Genomic DNA, 22,469 nt, shown 5'->3' with positions numbered 1-22,469 from the left:
TCAGATTCAAGCAGTTGGTCTCTCAGGGTCTGTGATCTTATGTAGAATGCAAGATTCCCTCTTTATGGAAGCAGAAAGGAGTGTCTAGCTCATATAGGTCATGGAAACCTTCCAGAGCAGAGGATGGGGTTGAGTAGTAAAGGCTGTCCCGGACTCTGAAGAAGCCTTTTCAGTCGAGGCAACTAAATGATGTGTTATAGAATTAAACTGATTTCTCTTGGCCTTGAAAAAAAACAAAAACGCATCTTCAAAGACATCGAGTTAGGAAAGAGCGTAGTAGATGTGGAGATTGCATAAATATTTGATAAGATTTAATGTGTCAGTGCAGGGAAAGGAGTGGAGAGAGGTACAGGGGAGAAATGCAGGTGCCAGGCTGATGAAATTAGGTTTTATCCTGAGGGGAATCAGGAACCATCAAAAGTTTTTTTTTTTTTTAATATTTTATTTATTTAATTCATGAGAGACAGAGACACAGGCAGAGGGAGAAGCAGGCTCCACGAAGGGAGTCTGCCATCGAAAGGTTTCAAGTAAGGAATGATGTGGTCAGATTTATAGGTTAGAAAATTAACCCTGGTAGCCATTTGCATGAGGGTTGGAAGGAAGCCTGGAAGTAAGCATATCGGGGCCTTCCAGATGGTCTCCATTGGCCCCTTGAGATCCACTCTTCACCCTTCCGTCCCTGCTGAGGGCCCTGGAAGGCTGACCTGTATGATTTGCTCCACCCTTGGGTGTTTGGTTGGAGTTGGTCCATGTAAGGCACCTGTAAGAGATTAGCAGGTAGGAGGAGAGTGAAGTTGGATCATTTGTTACCCCACGACCTCCATGATGGGCCATTCCTTGTCAGTAGTGGGATTATTCTACTGAAGGCCACAGCTCCTGTCTGGCAGTCCTGTCCTACAGCGATGGCTCTTCCATGGTTTTAGACGCCGCCCTCCCCTCACCCCTTTCAGGCCTGGGGGGGTGACAGCTTCTTGTTATTGCCAGCCTTGAGGTGCTTCATCACCGGTTTGCCTTATTCCTGCCTGTGATGATGAATTTCACATGTCAACTTGACTTGGCTTATGGGATGTCGGGAGAGCTGGTAAAATAATATTTCTGAATGTGTCTGTGAAGGTGTTTCTGGAAGAGACTAGCATTTGAATCAATAGACAAAGTGAAGGAGAAAGGCCTTTATCCATGCAGGTGGGCATCACTCAACCCTTTGAGGGCCTGAACAGAACCAGAAGGTAGGGGAAAGGCAAATTTGCTTTCTGCTAGAGCTGGGACATCCATCTTCTCCTGCTTTTAAGCACTGGCACATCGGGTTCTTGGGCCTTTGGACTCAGAGTGGGATTTATACCATGGGCTCCCTTCATGCTCAGGACTTCACGTTTGGACTGGACTCTATCACTGGCTTTCCTCGGCCTCCAGCTTGACGATGGCAGATTTGGGGACTTCTTAGTTTCGATAATCCTACAAGCTGACCCTTCAAAATAAGTCTTTTTTTCTATATACTGATATATGTCCTGTTGGTTCTGTTTCTCTGCAGAACCCTGATTAACGTACTTCCAAAGTCTTTCTCAGCGGTCCCGTCATTAAATACTTCTCAGTGACCTTGCCGAGTGGGTCTTCTCTTCTGTGATGAGACCCTGGCTGGCCCAAGGCCATTTGAGATACTCCACAAGCGGGGTGATGAAGGTCGGCATTAAGGCAACCACTGTGGAGATGAAAGGGAGGGCGTGTGTGTGAGATCTGCTTCCCAAAGTCACTCAGTAGGACTTGCCTCGTAGCGATGACGGCTCCTCCCTGTGAATGCTGGGATAGCTGGTGGCAAGGGCAGTTGAAGTCACCATCTCTACTTTTCTCAATTCTTTGTACCTAGGCAGTGAGTTCATCTCATGAAATGTCTACCTTCCCGCCCCCAGTGAAGCAAAGACCATTTGCACACTCATCAGAAGTGCTCTCTGGCCTTCTGCGAATAATCTGCTGGAGGGTCAGCTGGAGCTGTGGAATCAGAAGGCGGGTTAGTTAGCCACTTGGGAGATGTTACCAAGATGGCTGGTGATCAGAAGAGCTGCTTATTTTCATAATGACCTTCAGGAATTAAATAAAAATACAATGAGTGCCATAGATTAGGAAGAACGAGCCAATTAAAAGCACAACACGCCTTCGGGAATTTTTATTTCTTTTCCAGGAGGCTGAAAGGCATCTGTGGCTGCTGAGGCAGGATGGCGGTCTACCCAGAATCACTGATGAAGGCTGATCCTCTCGCTTGGCTTTAGCGGGGCGGTTGAGGGGATTTGAGCCCTGTTGAATATTTCACGAGTTGCAGCCCATGGGGGGAGAACAGAGAAAGGTGAAAAGGCAATCCCTGTGTTTCTTTATGATTCCAATATGAAACCAAGCTATCGGAGGTGGGAGGGAGGCGGGCACCGGCGTCGGCCTACCGCCGGAAGGCATGGTGCACCAATTCTCCCACTTTAATATCTGCTGTTTCATTTTATATTCATCATGTCAGCATAATCTGCCTTTATGGGAATCGTCTTGGTTCCCGACCAAATGCGTTTAGTCCCCCTTTTGCTTTAAGTTTGATTGTAATGTGACTTGAAGACTTCAATGAAATGTTTATATGGAAGGACTAGGGGAAGAGGAAGGGGAAAATGCAATTGGAAAATCAATCAGCAGGGAATTTCAAGAGCTGGCCTTGGTTATGCTAGTATTTCTTTGGCCTGTTTTTAATGGACACAGGACTGGCTCTCTGATCAAGTGTGCTTCGCTGTTTCCCGACTGCCTGCTGAAGAGAATACACTCTGTCGCCAGGGATTCAAAGCCCTAAACCTTGCGTCTGAAGTACATTTCCAACTGACACTCCGCCACACTCCTGCTTGCACGTGCGGCTTCGGTGCCCTGAGAAACCCAGCCACCCAGGCCGTCTCCCTGCCTCCTCCTCTCCTCTGGAGGCCAGTGATACGCTCATTCAATGCGATGCTCGTGCTGCCGTGTTTTTAGAGTAGCTCTTTGTCCCTCAGCCAGGAGGGTCCTGTCACACCTTCAAATTCCCAATGGACCTTTGCTTATTTTTTCTTTAATTTTGCAATGAAGCTTAACACTACATCCATAATCTTATTATGTGTGTGTGTGTGTGTGTGTGTGTGTGTGTGTATTCATCATTGGCAATTCAGTCATTTTTTTTTTTTCTTTCACTGAGCACTTATTATGTGCCAAGCACTTTTAGAGATCCTTGAGATAGGGCAGGAAATAAGCAAGGTCTCTGCTCTCCTGGAGAGACAGGCCTTAAATACATGCTTAAGAAAATACAGACACTTTCTAATAGTCCTCAGCACTATAAAAACTTTTTGTACAGGGGGTCCCATAGAGCGTAGATGTGTGGAGAGAGGAGAGCTTCAGCTACACCTGGCAAAGGCTCTCTGAGCAGGTGTCACTTGGACAGAGAGGCCACCACTGAGAGGAAGGTGGCTTGCAGGGTCTCGGAGGAGAGTTCTAGACAGATAAGATAGAGTCCTTATGTCTGGGCTGTTTGAGGAGTAGTCATAAGCCCTGCAGGACTGGGGTGCATGAGGAGGGGATGGTGGTAGCTGGAGACCCAGGGTCATGGGCGGGGTCTGAGGCCAGAGTATGTGGGCATGGGCAGTATATGCATGTGTGGGCAGTGGGGTGCCAGCTGGGGAGTACCACAGAAGGGCTGAGCTTCCTAAAGGCAGGGCTGTGCCTCATTTCCCTCCACATTCTGAGCCACTACGGGGGCCACAGTTGAGTAGGTCCTCAATCCTGTGTTGTACGAGTGAACAAACACACACATAGGAATGAATGAATGCTTCCGCCGGGGCGGTTTTCTCTTTGAGGGTCCGTGGCCTTCCTCTCCGTCTCAGCAACAGTTTCCTTCCTTTGTAATAGAGTGAGTCCAGAGCTGATCTCTGTGATTCAATATTTACTGTGTTTCACACACTGTTATTATCATTTAACGTTTACTGTCTGCTGACTGTGCACTCATCGCTGTAGCAAACAAAGAGCTCAATCTAGTTTTGGTTCATGGGCTAATTTAGTCAAGGAAAAGGAGATGTTGTAAAAGCCACTGGCATGGTAGAAATTGTGTGGCCTGTAAATCCACTGGGTCCAGCTGGGTATAAATTCACCAGTGGCCTTAAGCGAGGGACTAACCCTTCGTGACCCTCTGTTTCCTAATCTGAGCGTGGGGAGGACGGGCTTCTTCACTGGTGGGGTTTTGAGCACGGGCTGTGGGAGGGCTTCAGGAGTGAAAAGCATGGATTTCAGCAAGCCTTCCTTTACTTACTCCACCTCTGCTACCCCAGGCTGTGTCAGCCAGATGTGGCACGGCAAGTGCCTGCTTGACCATTGGCACATGAGTCATTTTTCTCCAGCTGCTGAATGAGAGACAGCTATTTGCAGAGGCAGCTTGTAGCCCGGGGCTCCCTGGGCTTCTGGTTCTGGGCTTTGATGCATTGAGGGAAACCTGAGTGAGGTCCCAGGCAAGGCCATTTACCATAATGTCTTCACCTTGGCTTGGCCCAGCTGGCTGGCGGCCAGAGAAGCTGCTGCCAGCGCCCCGGGTGCTGAGGCCAGGAGATGGGGCAGTGGGGAGAGAGACGGTGCTAGGGAGAGGCACCCAGCCAGTCTCCTCCCCTGGTACCCCACAGTGAGCTCGGGGGTCCTTTGGGGCCCATGTCCTAAGAGCTGATGATGTGTCGTGATCATCTCCATCGCCACTCAACCCTTGGCACAGCAAGGGAAGCCCAGGCGGGTTTTCACTTGGACTCATAACTTACCACATCCTGGCCACATTGTCCTTTCCTTGGAGTGAGGTAGAGGCTGTTGAGGGTTTCGAGCAGAGGAGTGATGGGAGCTAATAGGTTGTGGCAGGATTCCTCTGTCTTCTGGGTGTGAATAACCAAGAGGACAAGGCGGCAAGAGAAGAGTCCAGTGAGGAAGCCCAGTGTGCAGTAAGTCAGGCAAGAGAGGGTAGTGACTTGGCCCAGGTGGTTGCAGGAGAGGAGCCGAGGGGGGGCGGCACATTCGGGGTGGCTTGAAAGGCCTCCTAGTGGACTGGGGTGGGAGAGAAAGCAAGCAGTCAAGGGTGTCTCAAGGATTTTTTCCGTGGCAGCTGAAGGATCAATTAGATCCTGTCCCTGTTAATAATAATAATAAATATTAATAGCTAAGTTTTTATAGCACTTATTAAGTGCCAGATGCTCTTCCCTGAGGACTGTTGATTATGAACCTCAAGGAGTTAGTCTATGGGGAGTGCATGACACAAGAATAATTCAGTAGAATTTGGTAAGCAGCCTCATCCCTTCAAGGTGACTCTTTTTCCTTCAGTGTCGCCAGACACGATGAGGGCTGCAGTGGGGCACGGGGAGAGCCGAGTGGATAAGAAGTTCTAACTCAGCTTCCCTATCAGTCGTCCTCAGGTGTGTGTGTGTACACACACGCGTGTACGAGGTCTGTGATGGTTGTGGGAATGCCACCTCTAGGTCAGCTCCGTGTCCTGGGAAGAGGGTCCAGAGTTCCAAGCCTCATTGCGACGTCATTGCGACTACTGATCTATGATGGAGCGCCTCTGTCTCTGTGGTACCTCTTGCTTGAATGAAGCCTTCATAATTCCCCAGGAACTCTACTACCCTTCCCCTTTCTTTGTAAGATACCTGGGTAGGCCTTGTCCTTTTAGGACAAGCATGTAACCTGCTAGCAGGTCCTAATGTCCCCTTGGTCATATGAGAACACTGGGGATGGGCAGGTGGTTTTCAAAGTCTTTTCAAGCCATGGAAACTTTGGTGCCCATGCTCCCTTGCTGCTCATGCAATAGATACACTAGCAAAAAATGGAGCTGATGGGACTGACGTAGGAGAAGCAGGCTCAGAACAACCCACTTGCCAAGGTCCTTTCCTATGAAGGATGATAATCCTGAGGCACCTAGGCTGGGCTGGGTGTTCTCTGGGCCTTTCCAGCTCTGAGGTTCTGCAGGTCTGCTGTGAGCCTTTCCAGCCCAGCCTGCGAAGAATTCACACTCGGAACCCCTGCTCTTCCCGGAGTTGGAGATGTCCTCCCTTCACCTTCTTGGAGCTCCATGCCCTCCTGGGGCAATGTCAGCACTCGCATCCCGTGCTTAGTTTGATTGAGAGGAATGAATTCCCTTATCACGTGTGGCGCTGTGCAGAAGGGCCCCAGACAGACCCGGGTTCAGAGTCTGCCTCTGCCAGTCTGTTGCTTGGGGACATTCCTGGTCACCGATGACCCGCCTGTAAGTGGGAGCCGTGGTCTCCGGCTCACAGATGCTGCGAAGGCCAAGGTGTCCTGGGGACAGAGTGGGGCCTTCTCATCTCCTGCACCTGTGCGCCTCCGCCCCTCCCCGGGATCCCGAGGCCAGGCGTGCCGCTCACCCAGCACCTTCGGTCTTGTCTTGCAGAGATGTCTGGCACAGCGGCGGACATCTCCCTGGTCCACTGGAGGCAGCAGTGGCTGGAGAACGGGACCTTGTATTTCCACGTCTCCATGAGCAGTGCCGGCCAGCTGGCCCGGGCCACCGCGCCTACGCTCCAGGAGCCCTCAGAGATTGTAGAAGAGCAGTTGCACATTCTCCACATTTCCGTGATGGTGAGTGAGTGGGAGTGGCGTGAGGTGCCGGGGTGGGGGTGGGAGGTGAGGGAGGAGGTGGGCAGACTAGGGAGGGGGGAGGGGGTTGCTGGCTGATGGAGGAAGAGAATGGGCTGAGTGCAAGAGGGTAGAACGATCAACAGAAGGTCAGATGGGTTCTGTGGTGTCACTTGGACTGATGCGTACCCATCCATCATCTGTCAGCTGTGACAAACTAATTGTACTTCAGAGAAGAGAAGGAAGGGTCTCCAGCTCCTTGGCCTTTTGGCTGACATATCTAGGAATAGCTGTTTAACATCCATCACGTGCTTGGCCTGTTCCGCCGGGGGCTGGGAGCCGTGCTCCAAAATACAACTGGCCTTTCCAGGAACGACTGAACAAACAAAACCAGGGCAAACCTGGAACAGGTGCTGCCCTTTCCTAGGTGCCCTTGATGTGCTAGATACTTTGACCCTCGTCAGACCCCCTGGAGTGTAGATAGTACGTGGTGGCCCTTGGGGCTGGCCTAGGCCTGGCTGCAATCACATGGGGAAGCCCCTCCATTGCCCTCGTGTTACAGTTGTGAATACTGAGTCGGAGGGACAAAGACACTTACCCAAGGTCACAGAGCTAGCAAGAGGTGGAGCTGCTCTTGGAGCTCTGTGTCGGAACCCCCAGGTGTGTCTACCTACAAAGCCTGAACTATGTCCTCAACACGCTTTCCCTCGGTGTAGGAATTTATTGACCATCTAGACCTGTGTCAAGCACTGTGCTGGGCACATTCGTGGACATTATCTCGTTGCCTTTTTGCCATGAAAGCATGAAGTCAGGCATGTCGCCTCCACGTTAGAGATGAAGTTATGGGCAGGGAGAAGAGGGAGTGGCCTTCCGTCTCGGCCGGCCCCATGACCCGGAGCTCTTGGAGTCTGCTGTCTCTTCAGAGAAGGCTGCTAGGGCTTAAATTGCTTGAATGGTGGTCTAAAATGTATGTAGGCTCATATTAATGATTTCTTTAAAAAGCTGGAGTTAATGGCTCTGCATGGTAGATAGGAAAAAACAAATTCATTATGCAGAATGTACAGGGTCTAATTGGCTCAAGAAGAGATCTGATAATAGCTACGAGTGACATCTCCCTAGTGCCTTTCACTCTTCAAGTCATTATTTTCTCTTTTAGCACAGCTCCGCCAGATGCACGAGGGTAGGGGATGTTATTCCCAATCCATGTGTGAGAAAGGTACGGCTCAGAGAGGTGAAGAAATTGGCATGAGGCCACCCAGCGCAGTAGCACTACCGCCCACTCCTTCTCAATAGTATTTATTGAGCGTCTACAGTGGGGCAGCGTTTTGCTTTCGGTCTCGGTTCTTCTGGTTCCTCTAACAGTGCATTAGACATTCTGATTAGGGCTGAGTAAGAGCTTGGAAGTTTTCTCTTTTTGGAAAAACACACACATACCCCAGCCAGACAGCAATGTTAATTTTGGACCTAACGCATGCTCATCACGTGGAAGAACAAATCAAGGCCTTTGTGTTATTCATGGAATGAGTGTGATAGACTTTTCCCATATATATATTTTGCAAATGATGCAGCCACATGCCAGGCAAAGTGAGTGCCTGCATGCTAACTTTGGGGTGCAAGTGTGTAAGCACTATCTCAGGGTACTTGCTAAAGCCCTCATGGGACGTGGGACACCATCTGATGCGAAGAAGGCTCGAGAGGTGTGACTTTTTTTAATGTCTGAGAGTGAGGCTCCGTTTTGATTAATATTTACTAAGCATTGTCTGTGTTGGGCACCACGTTTACTTCTATACAACCTTCCTGTAACACCATAACCTAGATGGTATAACCTCAATTATAAATGAGCCCCGAATGGGCTTCCTCTGCTTCCAGGTTCGGTGTTAGTTCCACTAAATCACACTCTCTCCCCGAGGACCGTAGGTGTTCTTCATCTTTTTTATTCTGCTCAGTGAGTTCCGCTTAAAGGGAAGAACTAAGACCCACGTGAATCTGAAATTCCCCGTAAGTCCAGATTGGCTGGCAGAGTAGTGGCTGGCAGAGGAGGCCCTGTGGTGGTTGGGACAATCCAGATCTTCTCTGCCCACACACTAAAGTGGCCCAAGGCTACCACCTTGTGGTCCCTATGGTTCTTTTCCGCCTTCAGGGCTCCAAAATCTGGATCTTTCTTGTCCTCACCTTAAGCCTCTGGAGGCAGAGTCATGACTGGAAAACTGTGAACCCTAAGGCATTCATTGATGGCATCCTGGCTTCTCTGAGGTGGGACACACCTGCCCCTTATCCAGAAGTTGGGTGACGTGGAGGTTAGAGCCTGGGTGCCTGCCTGGATGTAAAGTCCTATTTTCCACTTAGCACTCTAGAAGATCTTGGACAAAGTTTTAAATTTCCCTGTGCCTGGAGTTTGTCATCTATAAATGAGGGTGTCACTACTACTTGTTGTGTAGGTACACCAAAGACTTGCATCAGAGGAGCTTGGCATACCAGACCATCAGCTCTTCTTACGGGCACTTTAGTTGAAACCTTTATGATGTGCTGGTTTATTATACTCTTTCATTTCATAAATGGATCAACAGGAGTCCAAATATAGACTACAATTGTCTAGGATTCCCCCAGGCAGTCAGCACGGCCTGGCCTGAAGGATATGCCTCTCTGTGGCTTAGATAAGGTTCTGTCCTTGCCGATCTGGCCACAGATAATTCAGCAGGGACAAAAAAAAAAAAGTGTTTCTTCTCCCCTAAGCAGTCATTCAAAATGGCACTCACGGGGGCTGGGATCTGTTTCCCCATTTCACAGATGAGAAACTTGAGACTCGTTGAGTACAATTGACTTGCCTAAAGCTAACAAGAGGCAGTTCTGGGATCAGGCTTTTCCTAAGATTCTAAACTAATGGCTCATGACAAGATGGATCCTGGTCTATCAGGTTTTGCATTGTTTGCATCTTTGGTGAAAATCTGAAATAGTTTGTGAGAAGACCCAAATCGTCTAGTCAAATGTCTAAGAAATATCAGGCAGGGTCAGTGTTCTGCATTCCCTTTACGCAGGACAAACCTCCTGCTCACCCATGCAGGGCAACCAGCTTCAGCTCAGTCATTGGAACCTGCTTCAGTCCAGGCCTACTGGAGTAGAACCGGCTTGCTCTTTGGGCTTGTTAATTCCTGAGCCTGAGATATTAATACAATCGGTAGCTATTGGTGTGATGTGGTCACACCAAAATTAAATGGTAAACCCAGTATTTCACTCTATATGGGCTGATTCCAGAACCTTCACCCTTACAGTGCAAATATAGACTACCATTACTCTTCCCTCTGAATCAGCTTTTGGCTTAAATTAGAAGGTCGAAGGAGCAAATGCATGCACAGACTCCCTCCTTAAGTGGAATCTATGGGTAGATGAAGCGGGGGTTATGACTTGGAAGTCAACTCCAAGGTTGAACGGTGTTCTTGCTAGCTTTATGACCTTGGTCAGATCAAAATCACCATCTGTGAAACTGGAATAATATTCCCCAATTCTGAGAGGGTTTTTTTAGGTACTGAATGAGCTTACACGTGCCTGTGTCCTGCACAATGAGGGTAATAGCCACCATCATCGAGGACTTGCTGTATGCCTGGTGTAGTCTAGATGTAGCGTATGCATCATTCCATTGAATTGTTCTAATACTCTAAAAGATAGATGCTGCTATTCCTCTCATTTACACACGAGGAACCTGGGAATTAATAAGGTTTTGCAACGTGCTCAAGTTTATTTTATTTTATTTTTTTATTTAAAAAAATTATTTATTTATGATAGTCACACAGAGAGAGAGAGAGAGGCAGAGACATAGGCAGAGGGAGAAGCAGGCTCCATGCACCGGGAGCCCAATGTGGGATTCGATCCCGGGTTTCCAGGATCGCGCCCTGGGCCAAAGGCAGGCGCTAAACTGCTGCGCCACCCAGGGATCCCCGTGCTCAAGTTTATACCACCAATGAGTTCAGAAGCTGGGATTGTGATTCTAGTCTGCCCAGATTGAGAGTCTTTGCTCTTGAGCATAATTCTGCATGAAGCAGTGCCTGGTATTCAGTAAGTGCTCAAAAAGTGGTAGCTGTTATCGGAATGTTGGCTCCCATGACCACAGTGGTGGCAAACATTGGTGACAAATGTTGAGAAAGAGGATGAAATGAAATGTTGGGTTTGGTGTGGAGGAAAAGAAGACCTTCGAGAATACATTTGTTTCCAAAGGACCACTCCATAGAAAATGCTGCAGATTTATATTGGTGGGTCCTAGTAAGGGGGCGGTGACGAGGGATCAACATCCCTGTCCGTGGCAGGACAGACCTTTCCAAGTGTTCGAGCTATCTGATACTGGACTGAGTCAGGGGGTAGTGAGTTCCTTGTCTCTGAGGGTATGCAAGCAAAAGCTAGAAGCACTATTCATCAGGATTTTGAGAGGAATAACAGTTAATTTAGAAGAGTATTGTGGCTCCTTCAAACTTGCAGGATGTATGATTCTGTGGCATAATAATATATAGAAAAATACTTTGAGGATTATAAAATGCCACATAAATCTAAGAAATTATTATTACCATTTTCAATCAGAAGCTTTGTTTAAAGGATTTGTGTGATATGGGGATAATTCTTTTTAAAGCTTTCTGTGAAAAATGACTTTAGATCATTTCCCCAACCATTCCAGTGTTCGTTCACAGCATACCATGCCTTCCCTGGTTCATTGATTTAATCACTCAATCATGCAATGGTTTACTTGCCTACTAAACCTAACGATGACAATCCTATCTGCAAGAAAAAAGGGGGAAAAAAGCTTTTAAAAAGTCAACCACGAGCTCAGAATGAGCCAACTATCTGGGCTCTGATTGCTAAAAAGATTCCACATTTTAAGTTGTGTTAATGAAAGATGGGTTTTCTGAAAAAGAGTTTTAGAGGTTCTGGATGAGACCTGAAACAGTGTCTTTACTTTTGGGGATCACATGTTTGGAGAAACAACAACTAGAAAAAGTATGAGAAAATAGAACAGTGAAGAATCTTAATAATTTTAATGAGAACTGCTATGACACTTAGTGTTATACTGTCAGCATATATTTCACTCATTCAATTCTTTAAATAATCCCAACGCAACAGATGTCATCTTTAGTCCTGTTCTCCTTATGGGAACACGCAGGCACAGCGAATGTGACTCATGTCCAACGACTCTGGATCGGGGTCCCTGGGGTCACATTTTGGCTCCATGGCTGACTTCCTACCCGTGTCACGAGGGCCTCTTTCCTGCCTCTGTTTCCATTTCCTTATCTGGAATGGGGTGAGGATGGAGGGACCTGCCTAAAGGGGTTGTTGTAAGATGATGCACATAAAGAACATATGCCAGAGCCTGACGCGTAGTCCGGTCTTCATAGGTGTTAGGACTCTGCTCTTTCTAAGTGTATTAGTTTCCAAGGGCTGCCATAACAAAGTACACAAACTGAGTGACTTACCAAATGTGTTGTCTCACACTTCTGGAGGCTAGATGTCTGAGATCGAGGCGTGGGCAGGGCCGCGCTCCTTCCGAAGGCAGTAGGGGAAAGATCTGTTCCAGACCACACCCCCCAGCTCCTGGTAGTTCCTTGGCTCAGGACAGCATAGCTCTGATTCTCACATGGCGTCATCCTTGTGCGTGTGTCTGTCTCTACATCTACATTTTCCACTTTTTACAAAGACACCAGTTATATTGGATTGGGGCGTACCGTAATGAGCTCATTGTAACTGGATTACCTCCGTAAAGACCCAGTCTCCATATAAGGTCACATTCTGAGGATCTGGACAACAGGAATGCAACGTATGTTTTGGAGGAGGGGACAGTTTCACTAATAAATGCCACTGCTGTATTATTTATAAGCAATATTCCTGAAGAATGCCCAGGGCAGCCAAAGTAGGAGAAGCTAAGCTGTTATAGACTGCAGGTCCCATAAGCCTTTTGGGTAGAAAGCAGAGTGGTGGGGAAATTATCCTAAGAGACATTATTCTAAAAGGGAAGGTGACAAAAATCTAGCGGTTGGAAAAAAACTTGATACACACCTAGCCCACGGAACTGTGGCCTGGGACTCAAGTGTCCCAGCCCTGCCACTCATGTGCTCCATGACCTTAGGCAGGTCACATCCCTCCTTCGTCTTAGGACCCCCATCTATAAATCAAGATCGTCAAGCTTATATCAGTTGCAAGACATAATGAAATTTGCCAATACAGATATAAGTACATTTTTATGTAAGTGGGCCATACCATATGAATCCCATTTATTTTTTTTTAGAAAGTGGAATTTTTAAAATCACAAATACGTTTATGAATTTTTAAAAATCTGAATCACACGTACCTTGTAGCTTGGTCTTGACTTGCCTCAACAACAAGGATTCACTAAACGGGTCTCTAGCTAGACTTACGGGAACATGAGAAGAATAAGCCATATAGGAAATGGGGCTTATCTCCCACAATGTTTAGGGGTGTCGCATAGTGAAGTAGAGACACCATAGTTTGGTGTCAGGAGCTGAGAGTCTACTGCGTAGCAGGTGTAGGGATTGGGATGTCTTCACTTCTCTGAGCTGCTTGTTTGGTCATTTGCAAAAATGGAGATAAAATTAAAATCGTAACATTGAGCTGAGACCATGTGCATGGAAGCATCTGGCTAGGTGTCCCCAGAAGCAACAGAACTACAAAATACGGTTGGAACGTCGGAGTCGAAAGCGCCTTAGAGCTCACCGAACCCAACTCTTCTGGATGAGTCAGCCTTCACACGTTCGTGCCACAAACAGATGACTCTGAATCTCGGTGACTGACCAAACAGTGCTTTATTGCTCACACACCTTCCATGTTGGCGGCTGCAGTCAGCTCTACGTGTCTCCTCGTTCCGGAACTTTGGCTCAAGGAGAGCCCCAGTCTGAGACCTCTTTGGTTTCCATGGCAGAGGGAATGAGCAAAAGAACGGGCAGAAAGCTAGGATGTTTCTTAAAGCTGGTGCTGAGACAGGGCTTCTCGCCCATTCTGTGGCCAAAACACTATGTGGCCAAGTCCAGAGCCACCAGCAGGTGTCCACTGTCCTTTATGGAGGACGGGCATGTGGGCAGTCGCACGGCATGTGGGGGCAGCTGGCCGTACCCCCGCCTTCATTTTACAGGTGGAGGAAAGGAGGCCAGAAAACGGATGTTCTCCATTCTGATGACCCCATTCATCTGGGCCAACAGTCAAGCCCAGACAGAAAATCCTGGGGGCGGCAGGGGGCAGTGGCTTGAACCTTCTGGGCAAAATGGAATGCAGGATGGGAATAAGAAAAAAAAAATGAATCATAAAAAAAATCTGTATCATGAGACAGAGGGAGGCAGAGAGAGACAGGAAAAATATAGACATCTGCTAATATTTATTGAGTGCCCCTTCTATGCGAGGTCTACAGAAACTATCAGGGACAGAGAGAAATAAACCAAGAAAAAGGGAATCAAAGTCAATGAGAGAGATGTAGAAACTACAGGGAGATTGGCAGGAATGGACAGGAAAGGATTAAGAGACAGAGCAGAGGCAGGGAAAGAGGGAAACAGAATAAAAGGGAGGAAGGAGCCACATAGTGAAGTGAAGAGGGAAAGAGAAACAGGGGCTGAGTCTGGGGGCTCAGCGGTTGAGCACCTGCCTTCAGCCCAGGGTGTGACCCTGGGGTCCTGGGATCGAGTCCCGCATCGGGCTCCCTGCAGGGAGCCTGCTTCTCCCTCTGCCTGTGCCTCCACCTCTCTCTGGGTCTGTCAGGAATAAATAAATAAAATATTTTAAAGAAATGAAAGAGAAACAGAAGGAGAGTGGGAAGGGCAGATAGAACCCAAGCCCCAGAAAAAGCGGTGGCCGGGCCTTGGCGTGAGCAGGGCGGGGCGAGGTCAGCAGGCAGGTTGGCAGAGTCGAGGGGATGATCCCCCCATAGTCATCCCACACCTTTACACTCCAGCTGCTGCTCCTATTTTTTTTTATTTTATTTATTTTATTAAAGAGAGAGAGCACACATGAGTAGGGGAGAGAGGGAGAGGGAGAAGCAAACTCCCCACTGACAGGGAGCCCGGTGCGGGATTCTATCCCAGGACCCCGGGACCATGACCTCAGCTGCAGACAGACCTTACCTGACCGAGCAGCCCAGGCGTCCCCTCCTCTAGCTTCTTGTCGCACCTGCCTAATCTGGGGCTTCTGTGCAGTAAGCTCACAGCACAGGATGAGCGGCGGGGGCTGTGTCCATGCATGGAGCAGCGTTGGTGCTGTTGACTCCCCTTCTCCCCAAGCCCTGAGTCACCCCCATGTCCAGTGAGTGTGGCTTTGGGTGCAGTAGAGCTTCCAGCTCCTCCTTCAGTTAATTTATCCCCCTCTCCTGATCCTCAGAAGACACTGTATTTGGTGGAAATAACATAGGTTTGGACAGACAGGTGTGGGTTCAAATTGTGACCCTGTCCCTGACTGCTGTTTGTCCTTAGGCACATTTCTGAGCCTCTCTGGTTCTTTCTCCTGAACATACAGTGAGGCTGTGGATCCCCCGTTCATGTGGCTGAGGGGAGAGGTAAATGATAAAAGACACACAGAACATTTTGGAACAGCACTCAGAGAAGATCCCTTTCTTTTCCTTTTGCCCTTTAAAATAGTTTCCCCTTGGGATCCCTGGGTGGCGCAGCGGTTTGGCACCTGCCTTTGGCCCAGGGCGCGATCCTGGAGACCCGGGATCGAATCCCACATCAGGCTCCCAGTGCATGGAGCCTGCTTCTCCCTCTGCCTGTGTCTCTGCCTCTCTCTCTGTGTGTGTGACTGTCATAAATAAATAAATAAATAAATAAACAAATAAAATAAAATAGTTTCCCCTAATTCGCCCTCATGCTTGGCCTTCACAAACATCCTTTGAGCTAAGTTGGGCAGGAGTTACTGAGAATATTGACTCAAATACTGATGGAAATAATCGACTAAATAAATAAATGGGATAGAAGACATAACTCTTTCTTACGATCATATCCCAATTAATAAATGTAGAGGGAAAGAGGGAAAGTGGAAAATCACCATTACGCAGTCACCACTGTAATAATTACTACTGACAAGATCCACTGATGTATACTGAAATTAATGGGTGAAACTTCAAGAAGCAGCAGGATATTTGCAGAATTTCAAAGTATCACCCCCCCCCGATATTTATTAATTATAAAAGGAAAATGGTGGCTTTAGAGTAGAGAATCTAGTGGATACTCGTACACCTTCCTGGGGCTGCTGTAACAAATCGCTGCAAACAGGGGGCTTAACACAACAACAGTCCAAACTCAGTGTTGTCAGTAGGGCTGTGTTCGCTCCGAGGCTCTAGGGGTTAATCCATCTCCTGCCTCTTCTAGTTTATGGGGAGGCGCCAGGCGTTTTGTGGCTCATGGCTGCGTAGCTCCGAACGTCTGCCTTCGTCTTCACATCACTTTCTCCTCCATGTCCTCTCATCTGTGTGTCTCTCGTAAGGACATGTGTCATTGGATTTAGGACCCTCCTGGATAATTCAGGATGACCTTTGCAAGATCCTTGACTTAATTACATCTGCAAAGACCCTGCTAATATTTATTGTGCACGTCTCCTATGCCAGGTACACAGGAACTAGCAGAGACAGAGAGAAATAAACTGAGAAAAAGGGAGTAACACCCACAGGTTCTGGGGTCAAGGATGTGTGCCTATCTTTTCTTGGGTTCACCATTCAACCCAGTAACTCACTTTAAGGAAGTGATCAAGGTTAACATCCCCAGGAATAAGACAGACACATATCATGGATCCCCTGATAGGAAGCATCTAGAAAGGCAGGATGCCATTTCTGTGGTGTGCTTGCCCCAAATGCGTGCCCTCATTCTAATCATGAGACTCCATCAGTCACACCCCAAAGTGAGCAACCTTCTACAAAAACTGGCCAGCGCTCTTCAGAAGTGTCAAGATCACAAAGGACAGGAACGGCCGAGGAATCGTCACAGCTAAGAGAGGACTGGGGAGACTTGGAAACTCAATGCCTCGAGGGAGCCTGGACCCAAACGGGAACATTAGTGAAAAACCTGGTAACGTCCAAGTAAGGTCTGTGGTTTGGTTAATGGTGTTATATCGTTGTTAGTTTCCTGGTTTTGATTATTTTTTTATGTGTGATTTTAACTTTGGAGGGAGCTGAGTGGGGAAGATATACCGGAGCTCTCTGTACCAGCTTTGCAAGTTCTCATGAGTCAACAGTCAGTCCCAGGACTGCCTGGGATGGAATCCTGGCATTACCGCTTAACTGACAGTGTGACGTTGGTTATGTTACTGCTCTGTGCCTCAGTTTCCCCCACTAAAAATGGCGAGATTAATAGTTTCTACCTCATGGAATTAAAATGAGGTAACACAGGGGCACTGGGGTGGCTCAGTCAGTGAAGCATCTGCCTTCTGCCCAAGTCATGATCCCAGGATCCTGGGATCGAGCCACACATCTGGCTCCCTGCTCTGTGGGGAGCCTACATCTCCTCTCCCTCAGCCCCCACCTCCACTTGTGTTCTCCCTCTTGCTCTCTGTCTCAAATAAATAAAATCTTTTTAAAAATATTTTTATTTATTTATTCATGAGAGACACACAGAGAGAGGCAGAGACACAGGCAGAGGGAGATGCAGGCTCCCCGCAGGGGAGCGATCCCAGGACCCCGAGGTCACGTCCTGAACTGAAGGCAGGTGCTCATCCACTGAGCCACTCAGGCGTCCTTAAATAAAATCTTTTAAAAAAATTTAAAATTATGTAATAGGTAAACTCTACAAATGTTGTATCATCAAATTCATTGATATTGCTACTATTATTGTTCCTCTTTGACTCATGATAAAACTGAGGATGAGGAAGTGAAGACATCTCTATTCTAAGATCACCCAGCCAATGCCTGAGCCCAGGATCAAACTGTAGTTTCTGATTCTAGGGGCCCCTGACTCGCTCAACCAGTAGAGCATGCGACTCTTGATCTTGGGGTTGTGAGTTTGAACCTACTTGTGCATAGAATTTACTTAAAAAAAATGTTTCTGGGGATGCCTGGGTGGCTCAGCAGTTGGGCACCTGCAGTCAGCTCAGTTCATGATCCTGGGATCCAGGATCGAGTCCCACATCAGGCTCCCTGTGAGGAGCTTGCTTCTCCCTCTGCCTATGTCTCTGCCTCTCTCTCTCTCTCTCTCAGTCTGTGTCTCTCATGAATAAATAAATAAATCTTAAAAAAATGTTTCTGAATCCAAGTGACCTCTCTAAGACATCTCTTCTCCTACCAAGACAAAGAGGCAGAAGGACCTTTCAGAGGCCCATCTCCATACCCATCTAGCTACACGACTCCATGGGTTGGTAGGACAGGCCTGAGTCTGGACTGTGGAAAATGGGCAGCTGGCTCTTCCTCTTCATGAAGGCTTGAGAATGAGGACAACAGAAACAACTGACTTCATTCTCAAAAAAAAAAAAAAAAAAAAAAAAAATTCCACACTCAAAACCCCCCCAGCCTCTTCAAAACAACATCTAGTCCAATGCCATCCTTTTAGGGTGAAAACACAGAAACTCAGCCCACAGGCCGGAGTGACTCAGTGCCCTGTGGCAGGTCAGTGCCACGTGCACGCACGGCCTTGTGGGTGGTGTGGGTGGGTGTGGGTGGTGTGGATGGGTGGTCCCCGCACCACAATGCACGTCCCCTGGCCTCGATCCGTGCTCAGCGGAAGGCATCTGGCTCGGTGTGCGGGAGCCGTAAGCGCACCGGTTCCGCGCAGCTATATTTCACTTCCTCGTGGTAATCATCCTGTCGGCCCATCCGCCAATACAGTCAAACAATTACCCAATTCAAACTTCTGCTAATGTTCCCCAGCTCAAGGGCGTCTTTAATAGCAAAATAATACTTGTTTTTTCTTCCTTCCCTCTCTGTTTTTTTCCTAATCTCTCCCCAATGAGACATAACATTAATTACAGCAGTTAACAGAAATTCTGTCTCCATTACCGCCTGCCACCTTTTCTGTCTTGGCTTCCGCCTCCAAAATTCTTCTCTTGAATGAAGAGAGGATGGGGGTGGTGGTGGTTGTGCAGACGTGTGATTGTGTATATTTACCGCGTCGTCTCTGCTTACCTCCTTTGTGCTGGATTGGAAGCCAAGCGGAATCCGTGTTTTCACCGGGGGGGGGGGGGGGGGGGGGGGGGGGGGGGTGTGCGTGAGTGTGAATGTGTGTATGTCGTTTGCGTGTGCCTGCTTCCTAATCTAGCTGTCATTTTGAGCTAATTGTGTTGTTTCCTCTTGTGTGGAAGGAAATCTTATCTGTTTTGGATTAAAATTCAATGAAGGTCATAACGGCTGGAAAACTTACCAGACTGCTGCAATTAATGTTCATTTGGCTTTGATAAATTGGAACGTTCCCCTCAATAGGACTGGAGTGGATTTCAGAAGCAATAATTCTTCCATTAACTCAATGATTCCGCCTGTGATGGAGGACCTTGTCCTGCTTTTGTTTGTCATCTGTCACTTGGAGGAGCCGGGCATATGTCGGAGATGATTTATCGTGATTGCTGTGCCTGGTTGTATCAAAGCATTTAAAACCACCAATTATTTTTGCCTCCTGTAAGTTGCTTGGTGAAACAAAACGTGAGGTTGGAATCAAGGTAGAAAAAACTCTTGCACCCGTTTCTACTCATCGGTTTCCGCAGTTGTGAGGTATTACAAGATCCTTTTGAGGGCTGGCTTGATGTGTCAGGGCCTGCCTTGATGTGCTGTGTTTTACCTCTTAATACAGTTGTTTAGGGGGTTTTGTCCACATCACCTGGGAGGAGACCAAAGTCCGTGGATGATAAGCATTTCCTGCGACACAAACAGCGCAAGATTGGAAGCCAAGTATCTTGATTCTAAAGCTTTGCGTTACCCTCATATATTAGGGTTTAAAAAAAATTGCTTAATAGTAAGTCCTACTGTTTTTGGCTGGTATTTCACTGGGTGTGGAGCAAGACCCCCTTCCCACATTAGGATTACCTGAGGTGTTTGTTTAAAAAGCAGTTTCCTGGGTTCTGTCCCTGGTATGCCAGAGCTGAATTCCTGGTGGGGGCTTCTGGGGAATCTGTATTCTGGAAAGCCCTGCAGCTGACGTTTGTGGAGATTCCCTAACCTGCAGCTCATTGAGACCAGCAGGGAGAGAGTCATACCTTGGTGTGCTCATTAAAAAAAAATATGTATATCTATATATAGATATACACATATTATATTTAATTCTTCCAAAAACCTTCCCTGCCAGGTGGACATTGCTGTCTCCATTTTATAGATTGAAATATTGAGGTGCATCCAGTGAAATGGCCTTGCCCCAGGTCACATAGCTAGGGAGAGACTGAATGGGGATCTAGACGCTGCATTTGCCTCGCTGGCCAGACGCACCTGCTCTTCTTCCCTGGCATCTCCATCTCCCGCTCCCGTCCAGCTCCATCTGTAGCCTCCCTTCCTTCTCTAAAATTCTGCAGGGCCACAAGCAGCTGGGCTTTCCCCATGGACACCCTCTTCGGCTCTTGTTTTATTATAGTCCTTGTGTGTCCTGATGGTCCCATAATGAAGCATCTAGAGGCCTGCCCTGTCTTGGCTTTCTTTAATAAGGAGTGAGATATGTTGGTGTTCGTGCCAGGAGCTTTGTTTAGCTGGTTCACAGAGCCACCAGAGGCCTTCTGGGGGGAGGTAAAGGGCAGCACCCCGCTTTGCAGATGGTCGCAGGTAAAGGATGCTCACCTGCAGGGCAGGTAGGCCCCGTTACAGTAATACAGCGGCATGGCTGAGGGGAGAAGAGAATCAGCCCGACGTGGTTTGATGAGCCTTTGCAAACCGCGTGATCTTGGGCTAGCGCCTTGCCCTCTCTGAGCCTTGAGGTGCAATGGGTAGAAGAGTGGCACCTCCTCTACTAAAATCGTTGCCACGAACAGAAGCACCCAGGTTATGTGCAAGCTCGGGCTCTGAGAAGTAGAAATTCCTCCACAGATCGGAGTCTTCTTGAAGCTCAAATACTGTTGACCCTCTCACGTTAATAGAACACGTTCCCATTGAACGTGCCATTAAAACCTCCTGACGGTATATACAGCAGATGTTCTTTCTAATGCCTTTTACAGCTGAACCTCAGGGAAAGTTCATGCTTGGAGTCACACAGCGGGTCAGTGCCAGAAAAAGGGGTCCCTGTGTCTCTGTCAGAACTGCCTTGGTGGGGCCAGGGGTGAGCATTCGCCTAAAGGTTTGTAGACAGGTCATTGACAGTTCAGGGCTGGAAACGGGCTGGCCTCATTTCGGGACTGGGGGCTGCAGGATGAACTGCCCCCTCCCCCCCGCTGTCCTAGGCTGAGGCCCTGCACCCCCACGTGACTGTCTTTGAGGATGGAGCCTTTAAGAAAGTAATCAAGGTTCAGTAAGGTCGTAAGAGTGAGGCCCTAATCCAATAGGACTGGTTCCCTTGTAAGACGAGGAAGAGATGCCAGCGGAGCACGTTCACAATGGAAAGGCCACGTGAGGACACCGTGGGACGGCAGCCGTGTGCCAGCCGCAAGTCGGCCCTGTCCGGGCCTTGACCTTAGGCCTCCGGCCTCGAGGATGGAGAAGAGAAGAGTCTGTGCTGTGGAAGCCTCTGAGCCTGTGGAATCCCATTAGGGCAGGCTGAGCTGCCAGGGCGGAGTGTTGTGATTGGCACCCCACCCCCTCCCGGTGGCGGGGGAGGGGGCGTGAGGGAAGCTGGAAGGATGTTTTCCTTTTCCTCCGAAATTGTTCCTGGTAACAAAGGGGAAAAGCAGAAGGAGTGTGGTGGGGGCGAGGTGCTCACGAAGCAGCAAGGGGACAGACTGGAGAGGGAAGAGAGGACAGGAGGGGGCTGTTAGGAGCAGCGGGGGCGTGCCTGGCACCTAATAGCAGCTCAGGAAACTTTCAGGTGAATGGGCTGGGAGAGAGGCGGTTGGAGGATCTCGTCATGTGTTCCAGTCATGAACTTTTCACAGCGTCAAGGGCTGGGTGTGGATTCACAGATTGCTGGGAGACAGCTGAGGATCACAGCTTCCACTTAGTTATTGCGAGACAAAAATTGTCGAGTGCCTTTCATATGTCACTCTCGTCTTTGTCACACGCGACTTCGTGAAGTTCTACAAAAATCTGCCTGCTAATGATGATTTACGGATGGGGTGGGTAAGCATGTGCCCATTTGTTGGAAGAGAAGACTTGAGATTGCCCGAGGCCGCGCAGGACCCGGATTCTGGGTCTGGAGCCCACGTCCTCGGCGCGAGGGCAGTGGTCAGCACCGGGAAGAGGGAGGGACAGCTGACCTAGGGAGGGGCCTGCACCTCCCAGGCTTCTAGTTTTCCTGGCACAGGTCGTCTATCCTGTTTGAGCCTCAGTGAGGCCCCAGCGAGGTGCTGGGGAAGCGCCTGGGGCCCTGCCAGTAGGACGTGCTCCGTGCGAGGGAGCTGGAAGGTGCAAAACCTCTCCTCGTCTCTCCAGTATCCTGTCTTCTGGGCTTTAGACTGAGGACTCTAACTCCTATCTTCACAGATCGTGTTGAATGGAATGAGATAAGACAGGAGAATTCTCGGGATTGCTCTGGTGCATAATAGATGTTGAGTTCGCGCCAACTGTGACCATCCTTGCCGGTGTCCTAGACGCCGTGTAGACTGGAGGTTCGGCAGTTGGTGAGTCTCTTAGATAAATCAAAGACCAGGCTGATGGTTTTCTGGTCTGTGTCCCCGCCCCCCCGCCCCTCCAGGCTGCTTGTTGGGAAAAGGCCAGCAGCCACGGGAGGTGACAGCTGGGGTCTCAGAGCCACCCCGGGAACCACCTCCTGCTCCTCAGAAGGTGAAGACATGGCTGGCCTGCCCAAGTGGTGCAAAGTGAAAAATGAGCTTGTGAAACAGTAACA

At 48.6% G+C, this 22,469-nt stretch overlaps 1 protein-coding gene across 3 annotated transcripts in view; it reads left to right on the top strand.

The window, feature by feature from the left end:
* Positions 1 to 22,469, top strand: part of ASTN2 (astrotactin 2) — an 852,112-nt gene that overhangs the window by 115,313 nt on the left and 714,330 nt on the right. For all 3 annotated transcript variants that reach the window (XM_038553226.1, XM_038553225.1, XM_038553224.1), the window contains exon 2: positions 6,422 to 6,609. In XM_038553226.1, coding sequence (XP_038409154.1) covers positions 6,422 to 6,609 — 188 coding nt within the window. The remainder of the gene's footprint in view (positions 1 to 6,421; positions 6,610 to 22,469) is intronic.

Source organism: Canis lupus, chromosome 11 (assembly GCF_011100685.1).
Source record: "Canis lupus familiaris isolate Mischka breed German Shepherd chromosome 11, alternate assembly UU_Cfam_GSD_1.0, whole genome shotgun sequence".
In the NCBI taxonomy this organism is placed as follows: Eukaryota; Metazoa; Chordata; class Mammalia; order Carnivora; family Canidae; genus Canis; species Canis lupus.
The sequence above is the reverse complement of the archived record's forward strand: the minus strand, read 5'-3'. Positions and strand labels throughout refer to the sequence as shown.